Source organism: Narcine bancroftii, chromosome 4, assembly GCF_036971445.1.
Source record: "Narcine bancroftii isolate sNarBan1 chromosome 4, sNarBan1.hap1, whole genome shotgun sequence".
Classification (NCBI taxonomy): Eukaryota; Metazoa; Chordata; class Chondrichthyes; order Torpediniformes; family Narcinidae; genus Narcine; species Narcine bancroftii.
This window is the reverse complement of record NC_091472.1, coordinates 223,173,674-223,197,087: the sequence shown is the minus strand read 5'-3', so window position 1 is coordinate 223,197,087 and position 23,414 is coordinate 223,173,674. Positions and strand designations below refer to the sequence as shown.

The window sequence follows — 23,414 nt, the reverse complement described above, 5'->3', positions numbered from 1 at the left end:
GCTGCAATGAGCTGGCCAAGAGCAGTAATTGTTTTAAACGATGAAAGCCATTACATGGCAAAACCATTCCCTTCTTATTGTGATTAATGTGAGGACTACATCTAAAGGCATTAATTAAACAAATCCAAAAGTCCCCTCTCGAATTCTCCCACCTCCCGATCCCCACCCACCCCCTTTGAATCCATTGAATCCATGGATGCAATTGTGTTTGAAAACGTGCAGAAGCGATTCACCTGTATTGTCCATAAGCTGAAGGAAGGGAGAGACTAGTGAGGCTGGGATTGTTTTCCCTGGAGCGAAGGAGGCTGAGGGTTGACCTGATCGGAGTATAGTAAAACACCTAGTATCTGGCACCTATGGGATTAGTAGAGATGCTGGATGAGTGAGCGTATTTTCCAGTTGCTTGAGATTGCGTGTTGTGTGATTGGAAAACTAAATGGCGAGGTACGCCAATTTTAAGCTTCTGTATTTTTTATCTTTATATTTTCAATTTTTTTTCCCGGTTGCTTGACGCAGCCAGCTGCTTGAATTTTTTATTGTATGCAAGATTATGAGAGGGTAGATGGTCAAAATTGTTTTCCCAAGGTAAGAGGGCAGAGGTTTAAGGTAGAAAGAGGAAAAGTTACAAAGGGGATCAGAGGAAGTTCTTTTACACTGGAGTGATTGATATCTGGAAAATGGTTCCAGGGGAGGTGGTAGAATCAGATAGACATAACATGTTTAAGAACAATTCAGTATATGGTTCTAATGCAGATAAATGGGATTAATGAGGGTGGGTTGACTGGATCAGCATGGATGAAGGGCAGAAGGGACTGTTTGTGCACTGCACTACTCTGTTGCTCTGTCGGGATTTGGGAAGAGGAGGCTTTTGTGAAGCAAGGTTCCTGACAAGCGATCAAGTAACCTTGTCCCTCTTGATCACAGACCGAGATGGAATGACTGGGTCAGCTCGACGGAGCACACATGGCCCCAGCCCTTTGGTAGTTCACTTGGGCTCCACTCACTCACCAGGTACTTCCAGCTTTTCCGCAAGCTGTTTCCCAAACTCAGTTGCACACTGGACACATTCCTCCATCCGGACATTGCGCACTGGGATAAAGGGACATACATCCAACGCACCCAATCTGGGATGTTCGCCTGCCAGCAAAATTAATTGTTAAGACCAGAGCTCATTGTTCAAAACCACAAGTGAATAGTAATGAAGAACTTAGTGAAATAACATCCAACGCCTCTTTGGACCCAATCATCCAGTTGCTCTCTTTCTATTCTGCATTGGCCACTCTGAACTGTGTAGTTTTCCCAAAGTAATTATGTAAACAACATATACAGTGTCAGATCACATCATTTTTTGGCACAAGATCTGATTTCCAGCTGGCAGGTCAACAATCTGAAATGTTATCTCTGTTAACTGATGCTGCCAGACCTGGGGAGTATTTGGAGCATTAACTTCTTCGAAATCAGATATCCAGCGCAGAGAGTTGTGAACACAGGTATGGCCATCACACAAAGCAACTTACTCCTCATCCATTTCTCTCGCTGCCTCTGGAAAGCTGTCATTTTAAAAGACCAATTCAACTCCAGTCATGGTCCCTTCACCCCCTTTTATCCACGAGCAAGAAAACACGAACCTCCAGTTTCTTTCCGGCTGGTGTGACATGCTAAGATACACCTCTCATTGGTAAAAGATGACACCCCTGCAGTGTTTAACTACTTTCCCTGTACCCTGCACTTAAGTCTTTGTAAGACTATACCCTGCATTTTAGGAGTTAAACACGAAAGTCTGCAGATTGAGATTGAAGTAAAAACACAATGCTGTAGAAACTCAGCAGGTCAAACAGTGGACTTTATATAGCAAAGATAAAGACACGATTCCAATGTGTTGGGTTTGAGTCCTCTAAAACGTTGGTTAGGTATATCTTTATCTTTGCTATATGAAGCCCACAGTTTGACCTGCTGAGTTTCTCTAGCATTGTGTTTATAACTTACTGTCACCCTAAAAAAAATGGTGGAGCTGCTGTAATGGTAATGCTGCCTCTGGTGCAGACCCACAGAGAGCGGGGAGCAGAGACACAGTGCTCTCACGGTGTCCAACCACACAGTCTGACTGCCGTCAGCTCCATACAGGCTTTGAGTGGCCCGTTCAAGGGGCCGACAGTGGTTTTGTTTAAAATCCCGAGCCTGCAGGGTTTGCGCCCAAGATGGCAGGGCCCTATGATCAGCAACAGCCATAATGGGTTTCAAACTACGGGGAAGCAAAGGACTGGCATAGGGCACCAGAAAGTGGGAAGACCACACCCCCTCCCCACCCCTGTCAGAGAAGGAGAAGCAAAGGAGATGACCCATGGGACGGTGATAGACCAGTGATGGGTTTTGTAGCTGAAGAAACGACATGAACTTTGAGTGACTGCGGAGGCTTCAGGAGTGCTGCGCGAATCCATGGACACTCAGCGACTCTGAGGGTTCTCTCTTTTGCTTCTCTTTCTCTGACTGTTAGAGGTGCTTCAGGCAATTCATGGCGATGGAGAATCTGTCTACCTTACTGCAGGCAAATGCAATTTCGCTGTTTTATTACATGACAATAAATTGAATCTTGACTCTTGATTCACTATTTCACTGTAATCTAGCAATTACAGTGCCAATGTCCCGGATTCTAATCCAGCTCTATCTGTAAAGAGTTTTTATCGTGACAAAATATAGATATGTATTTGGAAAAGTTTGTTAGTGTAGGTCACATACAAACACTTTAAAACAGATCTTATTTAAAATACTGGAGCTCTGCTAATGCCAGACCTATTAGCCACACAGCCTTTGCAAGATCTTTGGAGAGTATCCAAGAGACTTCACTAATGGATTGTTGTTTACAAAAAGGCAACGGATGAAAGATCTTGTTGGATCTGCTTCTGTCTGGAGGGGAACTTGCTGTTCTAGGAGGATCATGTGTTTTTTCAAGCAGAGAATCAAACAGGCTTTCTCTCTAAGAGAGAGAGAGACACACAGAGATCACTTCTACAGTGTCACAGTCAGGAACAGCAGCTGGGACTGGAATGGGACAAACTGGCAAGCTTGTGGAAAACCTCATTTGAAAGATGGGTTGTGAGTGTGTAGTTCAGCCTGGTTAAAGTCCTTGTGGAGAGGACTGGCTGTCTAATGTTTCACTTTAAATAAGTGGTGACCTGAAAAAAATAAGTGGTGTCCTGAAAAAAAAGAGGTTATCATCTGGAGAACCCTGAAGTGGACAAGTTTTATCAGCAAGACACTGGAGAGGCTGATTAAAAAGGAATCAGTTGTGGATGTTCTGGAACAATAAATCTCTCTCTCTAAACCAACAAGAACCTTCCTGAGTGGAAACATTTACCTTTCAAGCACCAAAGCCTGGTGAACTTTAGAAATGTTAAATTCTGTGCACAGTATAAGAATTGCCTGCAACCAGTGAACTTGAAGGAATGAGAAGTAAGATTGGACTGTGAACCAAAGAACATTTCTGAACTTATACATACATTACATATACGTGCATTTAAAATTAGAAGGGGGTTAAGTTAGGTTAGTTAATTCAATAGTGATAAGTTAAAATGTGATTCTGTTATCATGTTTAAAGATAATTAAAAACAACTTTTGTTTAATTAACCATTTGTCTTGGTGAATATCTATTGATGCTGGGTTTTGGGGTCCTCTGGGCTCGTAACATTTTGTTCTCCCCATGACTGCATTGGTTTCTTTGAGTGCTCCTCCCACCCTTCAAAAATGTATGAGGTTTGTAGGTTAATTCACGTATTTTGGGCGGCATGGGCTCATGGGCTGTTACCATGCTGAACATTCAAATTAAAAATACAGAGCAAACCTCTCCGTTACCTCCTCAGAAAACCCAATTAGGCTCGTGAGGCACAACCTTGCCCTCTCAAAGCCATGTCGATTATCCCTAATTAGACTATGCTTCTCCAAATGCTCATAAATCCTGTCCCTAAAAATCCTCTCCAATAGTTTGTCCACCACTGATGCAAGACTCAATGGTCTATCTATAATTCCCAGGATTCTTCCACTTACTTTTCTTAAACAAGGGGGCTACAATTGCCATTCCCCAATCCTCCAGTACCTCTACCATGGCCAGGGTGGATATAAAGATCATTGCCAACACTGAAGCTATCTCTTCCTTCACTTCCTGCAGTAACCAGGAGTTTATCCTATCCAATCTCAGGGACCTATCTAACTGAATACTTTCCAGAAGTTCCAACATTCCCTCTTTCTTAACCTTTACATACTCCAGCACATTAGTCTGTTCTATGCTGATCTCACGATTGCCAAGGCCACTCTCCCTGATGAAGCAAAGTATTAATTAAGGACCTCACCTACTCCTTCGCCTCCAGCATATGTTCCCCCCTTATCCATACTCTAGTCATCTTTCTGTTCTTCATGTCTTTTCTCCTTGATTCTACTTGGCAAGGCTGTGACAGTACAGATTCTATCACCAATGTGTATATGTACATATGTACAGATGGTAGTGTAGGATGACTGTGATTGGCTGAGAGTGTAGCCACACCTACTGGCAGGTCTTAAAGGATTGCTCCTAGCCAGACCAGGTCATTCTGGACTGGTCGACCTACTTGTGATATGCTCCAGTCTTTTAGTTAATAAAAGCCTTGGTTTGGATCAACAAGTCTTTGGTTCTTTTGACGTGCATTACAAAGGCCTTCTCCTATCCTCTTCTAGCTCCCCTGTTCTTCAGTTCCTTCCTGACAACCCTAAAATTCTCATGAGCTCTTCCTGATTTTTCCTTCCAAAACCTTATATATGCTTCCTTCTTCCTCTTTACTAAATCTCTCTTGTCAACTCTGTTTCCTTTACACAACCATCTTTTCCCTGTCTCAGAGGGAAACATAAGAATATAAGAAATAGGACCAGGAGTCGGCCATGTGACCCTTCGAGCCAGCTCCGCCATTCAACAAGATCATGGCTGATCTGATGATAAGCTCATCTCCACCTACTCCCCCATATCCCTTAATTCCCCTACAGTGCAAAAATCTACCCAATCTTGTCTTAAATATATTTAATGAGGTAGCCTTCACAGCTTCCATGGGCAGCGAATTCCATAGATTCACCACCCTCTGGAAAAAGCAGTTCCTCCTCATCTCCATCCTAAATCTACTAACCTGAATCTTGAGGATATGCCCCTAGGTCTCGTCTCATCTACCAGTTGATTTTTAAAAAATCACCTACTCTATCTTATCTACTCCTTTCATAATTTTATACATTTCTATCAGATCCCCTTTCATTCTTCTGAATTCCAGCAAGTACAGTCCCAGACGACTCAATCTCTCCTCATTGGCCAACCCCTTCACCTCTGGAATCAATCTAATGAACCTCCTCTACGCTGCCTCCAAAGTCAGTACATCTTTCCTTTAGTAAGGAGACCAGAACTGCATGCAGTTCTCCACATGTCGCCTCACCAGTCCCCTGTACAGTTGCAGCAGAACCTCCCTGCTCCTAAATTCAGTCCCTACAGCAATGAAGGCCAACATTCCATTTGCCTTCTCAATACCCTGCTGCACATGCAAATAAACCTTCTGCGATTCATACACAAGCTCTCTCAAATCCTTCTGCACGTCAGCATGATGCAATCATATTGCCATTTAAATAATAATCTGATCTTTATTTTTCCTTCCTAAGTGAATAACCTTACATTTGCCAACATTGCACTCCATCTGCCAGACCCTTGCCCACTCACTTATCTCTCTGCAGACTCTCCGTATCCTCTGCACAATTTGGTTTTCACTCAATTTAGTGTCATAAGCAAACTTAGATATGCTACACACTGTCCCCTCTTCCAGATCGTTAATGTATATTGTGAGCAGTTGTGGGCCCAGTAAAGGCCCCAGCAGTACACTGCTTACCACTGATTGCTCACGAGAAAAATACACATGTATCCGAACTCTCTGCTTTCTATTGATTAACTAATCCTCTATCCATGCTAAGGCATCACTCCCAACTCCATGCATCCTTATCTTCTGTATAAGCCTTTTATGTGGCTCCTTATCAAATGCCTTCTGAAAATCCAAGTAAATAACATCCACCTGCTCCCCTCTATCTACCACACTCATTATATCCTCAAAGAACTCCAGTGTTTGTCAAACAGGACCTTCCTTTGCTGAATCATATAAAATAGAGACATAAAATTCTGGCAGGACTGGACAGAATGGATGCAGATGGGATGTTTCCAATGATGGGAAAATCCAGAACCCGGGGCCATGGTTTGAGGATAATAGGCAAACCATTTAGGACCGAGATGAGGAGGAATTTCTTTACCCAGAGGGTGGTGAATCTGTGGAATTCATTGCCACAGAGGGCAGTAGAGGCAGGTTCATTAAATATATTTAAGAGGGAATTAGATCTATTTCTTCAGTATAAGGGTATTAAAGGATACGGAGAGAAGGCGGGGACGGGGTACTGAACTTTAAGATCAGCCATGATTTCGTTGAATGGTGGAGCAGGCTCGAAGGGTCAAATGACCTACTCCTGCTCCTATCTTCTATGTTTCTATGTTTAATCCACGCTGCATCTGTCAGATGGATCCATTTTGCTCCAAATGGCTCACTATTTCTTCTTTAATGATAGCTTCAAGCATTTTCTCAACTATAGATGTTAAACTAACCGGCTTATAGTCCCCTACCTTTTGCTAAATCCTTTCATGAACACTGGCATGACATTCACCATCTTCAGTCTGCTGTGACATGCCCAGAGTCCAGAGAATTTTGGTAAATTATCACCAAATCATCAACCCAAATAGAACACCATGAAGTGGTCCCTAAATATCCTCCACATTTCTATTGTGCATTTCCCAGAGAACATCTGTTCCTAATTAACAGAACCAAGTCCTCCCTCAATTAAATACTTTCCCCATATCATCTGGTCCTATCCTTGTGCATAGCTATGCTAAAGGTCAGGGAGTTGTGATCGCGATCCCTGAAATGCTCACCCACCAATAGATATGACCAGGTTCATTACCCAGTACCAGATCCAGTATGGCTTCCCCTTTAACGGACCAGTCTGCATCATGAGTCAGGAATCGTTCTTGGACGCACCTCACAAATTCTGCCCCATATAACCCTTTACACTGAGGAGGTGCTTATCAATAAAAGGGAAGTTGAAGACTCCCATGACAACAACCCGGTTATTTTGGCACCTTTCCAAAATCTTCCTATTTATCTGCTTCTTGGTGTCCTGGTGACTATTTGGGTCAATGGAATACTCCCATTAGTGATCACTGACTTCCATCCATACTGACTCAGTAGATGATCTCTCTCCATCCCTGATAAGCCCCTCTTTTACCTCCCCATCTATTCCTTTTCCCTGCATTTTGGTAAGCATGACAATAAAAAATTGAATTCAATAACACAATGTAATTGACTCTGAAGACCCTTCATCAGCTGGGTCAAGTTTGTGGTATGACTTTATAAAACATTGGTTAGAGCACACTAGAGTTCAGAATACAGTTATAGTTTCTAAATAAGGAAGGATGTGATTTTACTGGACAAGGTGCAGAGTATATTCACCAGGAATTTGCCTGGGATGGAGTGTCTCAGTTCGGAGGAGAGACTGGAGCAGAGGAGGCTGAGGTGGTCGATGGATTCCTCACCAATACAGTGCACTGATCTCAATAGTTTGATTTCCTCCATAAGCCAGCTGCCAGCTCACCTTTATGTGTTGCCATGTCAATGAGTTGAAAGGCTATCTGAGCAGCATTCAGTGCCCCATTCACCACAGCCTCTGGAGAGCCAACAAACGTATAAACTGTCCGATTGGTGGACTGGCCGGGATCCACATCCAATAACGAGCAGCCTTCAGTTTGTGCAATTGCATCAGCAATGGCATCAATAACCTGCCAGGGAATAAAAAATAATCACAAAGCCCATATGAGCCTATGAAGTGATGTTTCACAACTGTCTTCATCAAGGACTCGGACATTGGTGCGGTATATTCTTTGCAACTGTTTATAACCATATAACCATATACGGAGCAGAAACAGGCCATGTTGGCCTTTTGAGTCCGCACCGGTTCACTGATTTTGTGCGCCCTCTTCAGGCATTGGTGATTTTAAGTGTAGTGTATCTTTGAGAATTTTAACATCTACCCATAGGTACTCTGTACTTTGGATGCGAAATCTCATATTAAAATATTCAAAAACGTTGGCTGTGTGGGAGAAACCAGTGAGTGGCCCTGGACAATAGCTTCTCAGACTGGAGGCCTTGGACTAGTGATGTGCCAGTGCCGGGACAAGCATAGTTTGTCATCTAGATCCACAATCTGGACAACAATGTGGTGATTGGATCAGCAAGTTTGCAGACAATACTCAGATCAGAAGCGTTGTGGACAGCAAGGAAGGTTTTCAAAGCTTGCAGAGGGATCTAGACCAGCTGGAATAAACAGCAGATGGAATTTAACATGAACAACTGTGAGGTGTTGCGTTTTGAAGGACAAACCATGAAAAGACGATGAACGGTCGGGCACTGAGGAGTGCGGTAGAACAGAGGGAACTGGGAAAGTGCTGTCACAGGTGGATAGAGTTGTAAAGAGAGTTTTTGTCATATTGGCCTTCATATATCAAAGTACTGAGTTTCAAAGTGTGGAGTTTACGATGAAGCCAAAATTGGAGTCTTGTGTGCAGTTGTGATCACCTAACGACAGGGAAGATATCAATAAGATTAAAAGAGAAAATTCACTAGGATGTTGCTCGGACTTCAGGAAATCAGTTCCAAGGAAAGGTTTAACAGGTTAGGACTTTATTCCCTGGAGGGTAGAAGAATGAGTGAGATTTGATAGAGATATTTAAAATTATGAGGTGGATAGACAGTAAACGTAGGTCAGCGTTATCCACTCAGAGACATATGAAGAAGGTGTGTGAATTGAGAAGCCCTAAGACCCCAGGCCCTGGTGGCATTTTCCATGGTTACTCAGGGAGGCAAGGGTGAAAATTGGGCTGTGATCCTTGAGATCCTCTTTCACCACAGGTGAAGTTCCTGAAGACAGTCCCTCCTTTGTTAAAGAAAGGCAACAGGAAATAATGAGGAAATTACAGACAGGTGAGTCTTACATCAGTGGGAGGGAAACCATGTCAGAAGATTCGTAGGATTAGGATTGATTTGCATTTTGAAAAGCTTGAATTCTGCAGTGGGTGGGGTGCCCAAGTTTAGGAGGACAAATCTTATAAACAATTGACTTTCTGAGAATATGAAGTGGGCAGAGGAGTGAATGTTGTCTATATGAACTTTAGTAACCCATTCAACAACATCCTTCCTGGTAGGCTTGTCCAGAAGGTTCCTTCACATGGGGTCAGGCTCAAAAGTGGCTTAGCCATGGAAAACAGTGTGTGATGGGGGAGGTGGAATTCTGATCACACACCCACACATATTTATATTCATGGACTGAAATTGAGCCAACAAATTTTTTTTTAAAGTTAGGAAGGGGGAGATGAATTTGGTGGGAAGGGAGAGGAAGGTCAACTGCAAGATCTCTGGCTTTGATTGAACACTTCCCCTGACTCAGTTGAAAGCTGTCTGGACCTTTCCAAACTCCAGGATGTGAGAAACATCCTCCATCTCGACAGCTTCAGTGGATCTCAGTCAAGCAGTTGGCCGTTTATCATGTGAGGAATGCAGTGTAAGCTCCCCCAGAACCAACAGCTCCACCCCTCTGATGTTCTATCCACCAACCACTAACCTCTTCCAGTTGTAAATCCTCATGCTCTCCACCTTCCACAAGCAGAAATGATTGGAAAAACAGCCTTCTCTTTGTCCTGACTGCACAGTCTCAGCCAGGAATTGAGCTCACAGATGGCCCTGCAGTGTGAGGAGTTAGGATACAAGAAGCTCTGGGTCCAACTCATTCTGTGTCTGCCTTGAGAGTATATGATGGTACTGCTCTGGGAAGGCTCAACTCTGCATTCAACCTGTGGGCTGTCCCTGCCACTCAGTCACAGAACATGGTCACTTCAGCCCATTATGTTTGCCTAGCCATCCTGTTCTTACCTACACTGCTCCTATTTTCTAGAATCATGCCTGTGAAAGGGATGAGCACAGTCATGGTGGGGTATCTAAGGGCCTTATCATGTTGTGTGATGGTGAGACAGAGACAGAACGGATTAGATATAAAGCTCTGTCTGCATTGAGACAACTGCAGCAGCACAGAGCAGAGGGAGCTTTACTCTTCATCTAACCAGTGAGAACATTGGATTGTGATTGATGAGATAATGTTGAAAGAGGCAGTGCAGTTCAAAGTTCACTCCACGTGTAGCCTTTGCTGTTACACATCTGGTCTCTCCTACCTACCCTCTTCTAATAATTCAAAGGAAAATGAGTTGTTTTGGCTTTTCGACGGAGACGCCTAATCATCTGCCTCGACCTCTTCCTTTTGCTCAACCAAATCTTCCATCTCAACTTCTAAGTCCATAACCTGTGCTGTTCCTTCCTTTCTCTCCCCTTCTCCTCACGCACTCCATAAAACCATCTAATCCACCTCCTGTACCTTTGACCCATGGAACCATTAACGGAATGAAGCCAATCAGGGACAGAAAATAAATCTGTTGTCCAATGGTGTGGGTACTTCTGTGGTGCTGAGTTGTGACTGTACACTTTCTTTTGCCTTTCAGGAAGAGGAAGACTTGGGTGAGATACAAGTGTAGGGGCAAAGGCTGCAGATAAACATTGTCAGTTCTCAAAGGAGATGCCCAGTTGAATGACTCCTGGGTTACTGGCTCCAAACACCATCCAACTCCCCCTAATTGAGAATGGTACTAAAAGGAATGCATAGGCTGTGAATTTGGGTCTGTGCCCCAAAATGGGGAATGAATAGACCCAGAATTGGCAGTGATGTTGTGGAACTCTATAATCTGGACTAAACTCAACACGGTCATTGTTTGTTGGTAAAAAAAAACCAGCCAATGTGTATTTGTTAAAGGCACATCATGCAGACAAATTAAATTGGGATTGTTATCTTTACAGCTGATAAAAGGAGATTTAATTAAGGAGTTTAAAAACACCAAAGAATTTTAATAATAATGAATGCAAACTGTTTTGTCTCTCAGGAAGTCACCACAGTTTTGAGTTTTCAGGAGAATTGACTTGCTTTGTCAGCCACGTGCCGTGCAAGCGGATTCCTGGAAACTTTCAACAGGAATTAAGTAAATGGGATGTGAAATTTAAAAGGCAGTAGGGAAAGGCAGAGCTGCTGATTGAGCCCATTACCCCAGCTCTGGTCCATGGTCAACTGTTACCTTGCTCCATTTAATCAGATGGGTTCTTCACCCCACGGCACATTGTCATGAAACTGTGAAATTTGTGGTTTAATGACATGTCTCACAATCCAATTTGACCCTTGGACAGGGTGGAGCATAAACCTCTCCTTGGAATTTCTCCTATCTATGCTTCTGCCAAGAGAACCAGAACTTTGGAGAGTTTCCTTGTAGAAATCAAAGGATTTATTCCTTGGGCCCTGCCCAAGCACAGTCTTCCCAGTGCTGGCCTCCATTCACGATCCAGTCCACAGAACAACACGGCTTGCTGGTAACCACATATCATGGATCTCCTGTCCTGCTTAAAGTGATGTAGAGATCACATGGAGTACACTTTTTACCCCTTGAGCATTTTCCAACATTCAACAAGGTCGTGTTGGATGCACATCTCAACCATATCTATTCTGCAACATCAACAGCCTTGACTAATTGATACTTTGTCATTAGGACAAGACTGGCTTCACCAGATCTAAGATATTCCCTATGGCATATTCACCACTTTTTCATTGCTCTGCAACAAAATTATCGTGCTTTCCCAGCACTGATGAAGTGACTTTGACCTGAAACGTCAACTCTTTTTTCTGACAAACACAAATTTCTCTGTAATTCATTTGAATTAGAAATGATTGTGCCTGTTTGTACCAGTTTGGTACAGTTCTGGAAAGATAGTCATTCTTTAACCAGAGCTGCAGATGGTAGGTACAAGATCAAGAGAGGTGGATCAAGAGTATTTACTCTGGATTAATCAATGATCTACATAATATTGTCTGAGTCAAAAAGCAAGCACAAATATATCCAATCAAACAAGCAAATCTGCAGATGCTTTATCGACCTATCAGACAAGGGTTTCCACATTATTGTCTGCACACTTCTGTTTGTCTGGTTTTTCAATTAAAATTTTAAAATTTAGACTGGCCATTTCATCCCATGAGTCTGTGCTACCAAATTTATACCCCAACTAACCTACACTGCTGGTTCATTTTGAACAGTGAGAGGAAACCGGAGCCCCTGGGGAGAACATACAAACTCCTTACAGACAGCACAGGATTCAAAGCCCAGTCCCAATCACTTGCGCTGTGAAGGCATTGCATTAACCACTACGCCAACCGTGCCGCCCTTTTCAACCTGCTCTGAGTTGTCTTTATGAAACATTTGCAAATGAAAATTCAGTCACTAATAACTCTAGGCTGCCAGCCTTGTGTCTTGATAACTCAAACCTCGGGCTGCCTGCTTCTCAGAGTTATAATCCCAAGGATCATACAGCTTTCCACCACATCCTGTTCAGCCTCAAGTACAAGTATGCCTTGTATAAGAGGGTTTTGATATAACATGGTTTGAAATTTCTGACCCGCAATTTTAAATTTGCAATGTTAAAGTTTTAGTGTTGTTGTTGGTACTTAACCCACCTCATCATACTTTGCAAGACTCTAATTTGAAATATAGGCGCTGAGCTGTGGAATAGAGAGAGTTAAGTGGCTGTGTTGACAGTTATTTCTGTCCCCACTGTGATTGGGCTCCCTGCGCTATCCCGCAACATACTGCCTACACTGATGAGAACCTGGTTTTTTAAAATCTCTGCTCTGATGTGGCAGGCCCGTGAGTTTCCAAACCACTGAACAATGTCAGTTTCTATGGAGGGAAACCCTTGGAATTTACTTGCCCAGTCAGTTAGGGAACAGTGGGCATGTAAAAGTGGATGCGGTGGTTCCGATTTAATTTTGGTGAAAGTCTTATGTGGGCTTATTTGACGCATATCTACATTAGACAAATATTTTCTTAAGTATGGAATGCTCACTTATTGCCATTAATCTTTGTCATTTTTCAGTTTTATACATCTCTTTTAAATATTTTATGCACATGTTTGCATAAAAGTTCTAGCTAAAAGAATAAATAATTATAGGATTGGAACGTATTACATTAAAATACTGCTTCCATAGCACTGAACTTGCTTGGAATGTGTGAACCGTGTTATACAAGGTATTCCTGTACATATTTTGGTTGCTAGAAATCAGGAATAAAATCAGTGGATCTGGTAGCATGGATGAAGATAAAAATAATTAATTCTTTAGGTATCCAAAATATCACAAGAATTGGAAGATGATTTCTAATAGGCTTATAAAGTTATGAGAGGAATTGATGGGGTGGACAATAAGACATAGGAGTAGAAATAGGCCATTCAGTCTACACTGCCATTTAATCATGAGCTGATCTATTATCCCTCTCAGTCCCACTGCCTGGTCTTCTCCCTATAATCTTTGATTCCCTGGCTAATCAAGAACCTATCATTCTCTGCCTTCAATACACCCAATGAACTGGCCTCCACAACCACCTGTGTCAACAAATTCCACAGATTTACCACCCTCTGGCTGAAGGAATTCCTCCGCATCTCTGTTCTAAGTGGACACCTGTCAATCCTGAAGTTGTGCCCTCTTGTCCTAGACTCTCCCACCATGGGAAACAACCATTCCATTCTATTCTGTCCATGCCTTTCAACATTTGAAATGTTTCAATGATGTTCCTCCTCATTCTCCTAAATTTCAGTGAAATTCAGTCGAACGCTCCTTATATGATGATCCTTTCATTCCCGGAATTGTCCTTGTGAACCTCCTCTGAACTTTCTCAATGTAAGCACATCTTTTCTTAAATTCCTCACAATACTCCGAACGAAGTAAGAATCTTTACCCTAGGATTACAGGGTATGTGTTTAAGGTGAGGTGGGCAAGTTTAAAGGAGATGTATGGGGCAAGTGTTTCACACACAGAGTGATGGGTGCCCGCAACTGGTTGCCAAGGGTCATGGTGGAAGCTGATACAACAGATAGATCCATGAATATGCAGGAAATGCGGATCATGCGTAGCAGCAGAAGGTTAGTTTGATTTGGGTATCGTGTTTGCCCAAGACGTGTGAGCTGAAGGGCCTGTTCCTGTGCTGTACCATTCTATATTCTTGTAGATCATTAATTTGAAATGCTAACTTTCCTCTTCCCTACCCAAACGTTGCCTGATCAAAGAACCATAGAACATTACAGCACAGAAATAGGCCCCTTCAACCCTTCTGGTCTGTGCCCAACCATTTTTTTGCCTCGTCCCACTGACCTGCACCCAGTTCTTAGCTCTCCATACCTCTCCCATCCATGTACCTGTCCACTTCAGCTGGCAGTTCGGTCCACGCTCCCACCACTCTCTGTGTGAAGAAATTCCCCCTCATATTCCCCTTTCACTCTTAACCCATGTCCTCTGGTTTGTACCTCACCTATCCTTAGTGGAAAAAGTCTACCAGTATTTACTGTTTATCCCTCTCATAATTTTAAATACCTCTATCAAATCTCCCCTCATTTTGTTATGCTCCAAGGAATAAAGTCTTAACCTGTTTAACCTGTAACTCAGTCTCTGAAATCCGGCCAACATCCTAGTAAATCTTCTCTGAACTCTTTCTATCTTATTGATATCTTTCCTGTAGTTAGGTGACCAAAACTGCACATGATACTCCAAATCTGGCCTCACCAATGTCTTATACAACTTTATAACATCCCAACTCCTATACTCAATACTTTGATTTATGAGGCCAATATGCCAAAAGCTCTCTTTACAACCCTATCTACCTGTGATGCCACTTTCAGGGAATTATATCTGTATTCCCAGGTTCCTCTGTTCTACCGCACTCCTCAGTGCCCTACTATTTATTGATTGTGACCTTTCTTGGTCTGTCCTTCCAAAATGCAACACCTCACACTTGTCTGCATTAAATTCCATCTGCAATATTTCAGCCCATCTTTACAGTTTGTTCAGATCCCTCTGCAACTTTTGGAAACTTTCCTCTCTGTCCACAACACCTCCAATCTTAGTGTCATCTGCAAACTTGGCTGATCCAATTTAGCACATTATTATCCAGATCATTGATACAGACAACAACAATGGTCCCAGCACTGATCTCTGAAGCACACCACTAGTCACAGGCCTCCAGCCTGAGAAGCAACCATCCATCACTGGTTTCTCCTGTTGGTCTTTGTCGAATCCAGTTCACTACTTGGCTATGAATATTTAGTGTCTGTATCTTCCTGACTAACCTCCCATGTGGGACCTTGTCAATGGCCTTACTAAAGTCCATGTAGAAAATATCCACAGCCTTTCCTACATCAACTTTCCTGGTATCCTCCTCAGATTAGTTAAACACAACCTACCATGCACAAAGCCACGATTGACTGATTGTCTCTTGCACTTTCTGTTTTTATTCCCTTAAAGCCTCTTTGGGGGAACTCTGCACCCATCATGGTAATGAATGTTAGTGGTGGAGAATTCATCGTCTCGCACACAAACTCTAAGCAAATAAAAAACAATACACTGTCTATCACATAGGATACTCCCAGAACACATCAGCATGGAGTTAGACCCAGAGTCATGCTCCCTTTACTTTATCCTATCATACATTCTCAGGCTAGAGAATCTGAGAGCCCTCAACTCCAGTCAGTATGGAGCACCTCCTGCAGCAGTGTGTGGAGAAGACAGGAGTGAGAGAGAATTAGTTTGGTAAGAGAACAGGAATGGCTCTTGCAAGTCCATGATCTGAAGAAGGAAGTGCTGATGTTTCTGGCTGCCTAGAGAAGCTTTTTGGGGCAGGAAGAAGGGGCTGTAACATCTGGGGTGGGATTATTATCCATCAATTTTCTCCCTTCCACTGCTCCCTGGTCCAGATCAGATGGAGTTGCCCAAGTGAGGGAAGATCCACATCCTGAAGTAATTTTATAAACCTTATCGAGGGACCCAGATTTCTCGGGAGGTGGATCAGAACCAGAGGGCACAGATCTAAAGTGAGAGGGGAGACCCGAGGGGTTGGATTTTCCATACAGAGGCTGGTGAATGAGCTGCCAGAGGCAGGTACAATCACAGTGTTTGAACAGCTCCATGGATAGGGAAGGTGCAGAAGCACGCTGGCCTCATACGGGCAAATGGGGTTCATGTGGGTAGGCATCACGGTTGCTGTGCATGCAGTGGGCTGAAGGGGCTGCTTTGTGGTGCATCGTTGATAAGATCTAGGCAGTTTCAGCTGAGCTGGGAGAAGATGCTCCCAGCCCAAAGGGCCACATGATAAACCATGCTCTTCCATCGAAAGCAGTGTCCTTCTCTGTGGCTTTCCCTTCTCTTCCCATCCAGGTTTTTTTTAAATTAAAATTTTAAATTTAGACATACAGCATGGTAACAGGCCATTTGGCCCACAAGTCCCAATTTACACCCCATTAACCTACACTTCCAGTACTTTTTGAACAGTAGGAGGAAACTGGAGCCCCCGGGAAAACCCATGCAGACATGGAGAATGTACAAACTCCTCACAGCGCAAGATTCGACCCCAGACCTGATCACTGGCACTGCACTAACTCTAGCCAACCATGCTGCCATCGCCCCCCCACCCCACCTCAACTGGGTGTATGGGGTGGGGTGGAGGATGATGTCCCACAGATCTGCAGTGTCAGAGGCTCCAGTTCCTCCTGTGATCACACTTCACTAGCTCTCGGTCTTGAGGAACATGATGGGCATCCCGCAGGAAACATCCTTCTCCCAGGGACAGGGTCAAGGAGCTAGTACAACTGACATCTTGCCATGTCTGGATGACATTGCTGTGAAACTCTGTGAGTACACATGTCCCCAAGCCAGAAAGGATACCCGTGCACATATGCACTCTGAAGCAGAGCACAACAGGTAGTGCTTCATCCTTGGAGGGATGAGGTGGGAGTGGGGAAAACAGGGGTGGATGTCAACTGTACTCAAGGAGGGCAATTGCTCCGATCCCAGCATGGTCAAGCATCAGTGGAGAGGTTGAGGAACTGTTGTTCCCTCAGTTTGGTGAGTCTGCAGGTCTATGGAAGGTTCTTGAAGCGACCGTCTGCAGAATTCACAGATGTACGAGTCTGGAGTTTCAGCAGTCTCCATGTGGTCACTGCCGTGTCTGGACCACCACCTGCTGTGGCAGAGCTTGTCCCTGTTGAACACGCAGGCAGGGCCGGCCGACTGGAACTTTATCAACCAGCTGCTGGAGGAGCAGGGAATTTGTCCAGGATTCTGAGGTGAGTGAAGAAGGAAGTGGTAGAGTCTCCCTCCTTGAGGGAGATGGGATAAAGACAAAACAAACACCCGTAACTGGAGAGCTTGAATTATAAGGAGAAGCAGGGGCTTTTCTCCCTGGAGCAAAGGAGCCTGAGGGGACACAAAATCACGTGGGAGGTAAATGGTCATGGTCTTTGTCCCAGAATGGGGGAATCTGAAACTAGAGGACATGGGCTTAAGATGAGAGGGATAACATTTAAGGGGACCTGAGGGGCACCTTTCTCAGACAGAGGGTAGTGGGTACATGGAAATAGCTGCCAGAGTGGTCTAGCTTGGGTAGACTTGGTCAGCACACGGGTGGGGGAGGAAGGCCTTGTTTTTTTTGTGATGCAAAGCTGAGTGAGAAGAAAAAGCCATCACTCTGATATCGAGCACCTTGAGGCAAAGTGCTCAGCCTGGTATCCCATCTGGATTGAGCTATGGAAGGTCTAGGCCTGTAACAGGTGTACAAGGAGAACAAGGAACTGCATTTGACGGGGTCCTGCAGTGTGCGTGCGAGGCCAAGGGACCAGATCCTGTACAGTTTGGACCACAATTCCTGAAGAAATTAGAGAAGATCTATAAGCAACCGGTGGAGCCGCTGGCCAATGACAGCTGCTCCAGCATGGATTCTGAGGGAACAGGTAGCTTGGTTCACCACTTTTATGGCTCTCTGTTCTCTCAGGAAACAAAGCCGGACTTTGTGGGAGGATCTTGTGAAGGTCAGCTCGGAGTGTGCCAATCGGCAGGATGTTTAGTACAGATGGAGCTGACCATTGTTCTCCACCATGCAGTAAAGGCCTTCTCACGGTACAGGGCAGGCATCATTCCACTACCTGAGAGGGACAAATTCCCCCTCTTGTAACGAGCCTGGTATTACTTGTTGGAATGGATTACCAGGTTCACCTGTCTGGGCTCAGAGTTGGCCCATACAATCCAAGACTGGTCCATTCAGGGCCACATCCATTTGGGTTCCCACTGCCCATTCTGCTGTCCACTGGAAGACATTGCTGCTCACTCACCATGTACTTGTGCAGACCACTGACAGTCTTACCTTCTTACTTTGCCCATTGGAGAAATTAGGCACACACTCCACAAGCTTGGCCATGATTCTTCAAGTAACAGTCAGTCCTGGAAATTAATAAATTGTAGAAACAATCTTGTCAGCAACACAGGATAGAGTGGTCTGGACGTTATTCACAGGTTATGGTGACTGTGCATGGACTCTAGCCTCACTGAACTTTCTAGTCCATCAATCAGTTATTCATAAGGACAGGAGCTTGCAGCTCCAGCTGACACGTGGTATTACAGGACAGAACTCTTAAAGGTACAACAGCACAAAACACATCTTAATTATTTTTTAATTTAGACAACAGCACGGTTACAGTCCCTTCCAGTCCATGAGCCTGTGCCACGTAAATACACCTATATGACCACTTCACTGACTGACACCTATATTTTTGGAATGTGGGAGGAAACTGGAGCAACTGGGGGAAACTCACAGGGACACGGGGAGAACAAACAATCTCCTTATAGACAGTGCCGGATTTGAACCCGGGTCACTGGCGCTGTAACAGCGTCGCGCTAACCGCTACGCTAACTGTGCTGCCCCTTAAAGGACTGGTTCCACTTGGCAAACATGAAGCCAAAGTAACCATTTCTTCATGCCTGCGCTCACCTGCTATGCAATTTAATTCACGTCCTGTGTCTGAGCACCGACCAAAACCAGATGCACCTCTATAATGGGGAAAGGCTTCCTGAAACCTCCTGTATTTTGTCTTACTATGTTTGTATCAGGTCTCCCTCCCCCGTCCTCTACTTCAAGGAAAACATATTCAACCTGCATTCGACCCGAGCATCTGTAGATTTCCTTGTTCACCTCCAGATAACTGAAGTGCTCCATCCCTTGCAATGTCCTTCTAAATCACAACAACATCCTTCTTACAGAGAAATGACCAGAAATGAACAGAGTGTAGCCAACCGCTACAAAGAAACACACACACACGGTGTGGCAGGTGAAGCTCACTCCTTTATTAGGGCTAGAAAGGCTGCTTTTATACTGTTCAAGTTCCCACTATTTTTGCTGATTGACGGAGTCAGCTATATATGAATAGCAATAGCGGGCGGGAACATCCATGCTCATGACTGCCCTTCTTCCCCAGCCTGTTTCTGCTGAGTTAGCTGGGCAGCTCGACCAATGCCATTTTTGGGCTGTTGGTCTGATGCTGCCCCAGCTTCTACCCCCGCCGGTTTGTTGTCCTGGGAGTTGCTTTAGTGATCTCTGTCCACGTCTGCTGCTGCGCGATGTGCCGGCCCGATCTCCACAATTGCGGGCTGCCACAAGGCTTTGCCATCTGTAGCCCAACCATAACTTATAACATTGTACCACAGTCTCCCTGCTTGGTTATTCTAGGGCACATCCAATGAAGGCATGCATCTCGTGAGCCTTCTTCACCACCTCAACTGACACTTTTTGGGATCTTCATAATTCCTCAATATTCCCCATGGTTCTACCATTGTGTAATTCTTATCCTTAATGCTTGTCCCAAGGTGCATCTCCTTGCACCTATCAAGATTAAATTCCAGCAGTCGTGCTCTCCTTATCCCATCAACAGTCAACGCTCTCGGGATCACACCACCAATATTCACCAGCTCTGTGAACGGATTATCATATCTCCTACATTCATATCTAAATAGCTAATGTAGATAAAATAATTCCTTCCACCATCACCCTCTGCCTCTCGTGACCAAGATGATTTTGGATCCAGAGCAAAACACAGTCTGCTGGAGGAACTAAGCATCGGTGGAAGAAACAAAATAGTCAACATCTCAGGACCTGAGGAGGTTTTGATGAAGGGTTCCAACCCAAAATATTGACAATAAATTCATCCAATAGCAGCTAACGCTTGCAGCTGGAGGCGGGAGATTTAAATGAGTGAGCTGTCCCTGCAGCCAATTAAGGTAAAAGAGAAGCTCAAGCCCAATATGGGCTTTAAACAGAGAGGGTTTGGTGAGGAAGAACAAGACCTTAAACCTCAGTGTCCTTACTTGTTGAAGGCAGCATGGTAGTCAGGCCAGTGGTGTGGTCCTTTTGGGATGTGGAAAGTGCACTGAAATGGCACTGGATACTAACTGTGCCTTTTTTCTATCACCCTTTGTTTCATCAAAAAAGACATGTCAAAAATCTTAGTAAAGTAGCTGATTAATATTTTTGAATTCGACTGGATATTGCAGTCAAAATAACATTGTTTTAAATATTTATACCAATGATTAATACACAAAATGCCCTGCAAATTCATAAGATTATTTGATGCAAATTTCCAAAGCTTTCTGCCTGTTTTACAATCTCCACTACATATAGCAAATAGTTTCACTTCTAAAGATTTAGTTTGTAACATTATTAGTTTTTGAATATTCTATTGATAATTTTCCAAACTCAAACTCAGTTATCGACATTATCAATGTTAATAGTATCAGCACTGACTACAATTTACAATTATCAATTCTATATAAGGTTTTCTGCAGAGTTCAAGCTCTTTCCCTCCCCCCACCCCACACCCTCAATATTTAACACTTTAACAAACCACATTCAAGACACTCACAACAAAGGTGTGAAACATATATCAGGGTCTCCTGGGTTTGTCACGACACAGTGGCCATTGTTCAGGCTGTTATTTTCTTTGACTTTTGCTGGTTGGGATGGGATGGAACACCCCGCCCTCTACCCACCCCTGCTGATTGAGGAATAGATGGGGAAGGTAGGGTGGCAAGGCACGATGGTCCATACTACAGTTGTGCTCCTATGGAATTTAAGTATGGTTGCCAATTTTTTTTAAGGTGTCATACTTTTTTCTTAAGTTGGGGAACGCGGCTTTGCATTTCCACATTCCAGCACGCAATGCTCAGGCAGGAGTCGGATTTCAAGTAGCCACTCTGCACTTCCTGGCCACTGTCAATGCGATCATTACGAATAGGATTTGAAATTTGGACAGATTCATTGTAAGTCTTATGTCCATTATGTTTCCCAACAGGAACAACTCTGGATCCTGCGGGAATTCTAGTTTGTAACATTATTCACACTGGTCCCACGTATGAAAACAGACCTGTGAATACTTGAAAAATGAACACAAATATAAATTTCACTGTGCTTTATTATTGCTTTGCAAAGCATGAGAACTCCATTACAGTGAGAAGTACTGCCACATGTAGTTAGTCTCACCACAGGGAGTCTGCCACATGGGTCACAAGTGCATATTTATACAGACAAACATCCATCTTTCCAGAACATTCAAACTGATTTCCATACAAGTACATTTCTCAAGATGTTTTATGGGACTCATTACATCCAGCTATGTCCCTTACCCAATAGCTAATAGCCTTTTACTGTCTTTGCCAAATAAGGAATTATTCTTCACAATCATCTTTAGCCATGTTGAATCATCATCTTACTCAATGGAATGCTCTCTGCTTCCCTACTGATGTCAATACTTTAACACTCACATGGAAGATCAGATTCAGATTTATTGTTAGAGTTCGTACATGATATCACATACAACCCTGAGATTCTTTTTTCTGCGGATGATCCAGAATTACCACTTATTGGTAGTGTGAAAAACTGTACACAATGTATACATATAAACAAATAAATAAGTGTAATCAGTTAACAAAAGTAAACAAACTGACTGTGCAATACAGAGAGCATAAAAAAATCAATAAAGTGCACAAGTAAAAGCCCTTAAATGAGTCCCTGATTGAGTTTGTTGTTGAGGAGTCTGATGGTGGAGGGGGAGCAGCTGTTCCTGATCCTGGTTGTGCGAGTCTTTCCTGACAGCAGCAACAACAGAGCCTGTGCTGGGTGGGGTGGATCCTTGATGATTGCTGCTGCTTTCCAACAGCAGCGTTCCTTGTAGATGTTCTTAATAGTGGGGAGTATTTAGTCTGTGATGTCCTGGCCTGTGTCCAATAGCTTTTGCAGGGCTTTACAACTCAGGGGTATTGGTTTCCCCATACCAGACCATGATGCAGCCAGTCAGCAGGAAGAAGATTGTGGCATTGTTATATCATTTTTGTTTATCGCTTGGAAGTCAGCAGATTTTGGTTTCATGATTAAATGGTTCTTCCAGATTATAATATTTTCACAATTGTGTTAATATTTTGAAAATAAAGTTTTTCTGTTCTTTTCCAACTCAGGACAATTGCCTCAACTTGAAGAATATGGGAGTTTGATAAGACTATTGGTAATTTCAGAAATAATGTCCCACCAGTCGATCCCACCCCCTCCAGTCAGATCCCCAGGGTCCCAATTCCAAATGCCCTGGTGACCTCACTGATGTGATCACTCTGGAAAGCAGGGTGGGTGATGAGCAACAGGTAGAAACAAAGTCCCTGCCCATGCATCTACCTGATGTGTGACCAAGGGAAGTTAATTAAAATATTATACTAATATAAAGAAAGTGAAACAAACCGCTTATCCTCGATGCGAACACTGATGATCCCACTTGGATGCTCCATCCATGACTGGCATCAAACTTGCATTTACTGTATGACAACTGCAAAGCTGCACCTCACTGTCAATGGATTTCCTGTGGGCTTGGAGCTGGTCTTCAGAATTAGCAGGGAACTAATCATCCTGTGTTGCCTCAGCTCCAATCTCAAAATTAGCTGCAGTTTGATGACAACGCTTGCCTTGGGTGCACAATTGATGGCCGAACTCCAAGTCATTGTGAACTCATTCACTGAGGCCCTGTCCAACCGACAGAGGTCGTTGGTGAAAACGCAAGCCGCCATTCAGCAAGAGTGCACGCTGATGGTGAAACTCAGCATCAACTTCACTGTTTGTCATCACTGGAGGACAATAATGACACAGGCACAAAGTGTGTGGTTTACCGGAGTGCAGTTGTCTCCACTCTCCTGTACACCTAGTAGTCATGCAGATTCTTCAAGCATTACAAAGACATCACCAACGTGTACCACAAAATTCTAGAAAGGATAAGCCAGCCAATGTCAGTGTGCAATGTTTGCTTGAAAGGGCACCGAGAACTGAAAGTCCATGTCAAGAA

At 43.7% G+C, this 23,414-nt stretch overlaps 1 protein-coding gene across 5 annotated transcripts in view; it reads right to left on the bottom strand.

The window, feature by feature from the left end:
- The window catches only part of ftcd (formimidoyltransferase cyclodeaminase), a 50,230-nt gene extending 31,628 nt beyond the window's left edge, over positions 1–18,602 (bottom strand). For 4 of the 5 annotated variants that reach the window (XM_069934050.1, XM_069934049.1, XM_069934051.1 and 1 more), the window contains exons 1-3: positions 18,410–18,602; positions 7,687–7,870; positions 1,009–1,137 (exon numbers count right to left, since the gene is read on the bottom strand). In XM_069934050.1, the coding sequence (XP_069790151.1) occupies positions 1,009–1,137; positions 7,687–7,870; positions 18,410–18,463 (367 nt within the window). In that variant the 5' untranslated portion in view covers positions 18,464–18,602. The remainder of the gene's footprint in view (positions 1–1,008; positions 1,138–7,686; positions 7,871–18,409) is intronic. The other variant, XM_069934048.1, reaches the window with a different exon arrangement.
- Between the last annotated feature and the right edge of the window lie 4,812 nt (positions 18,603–23,414).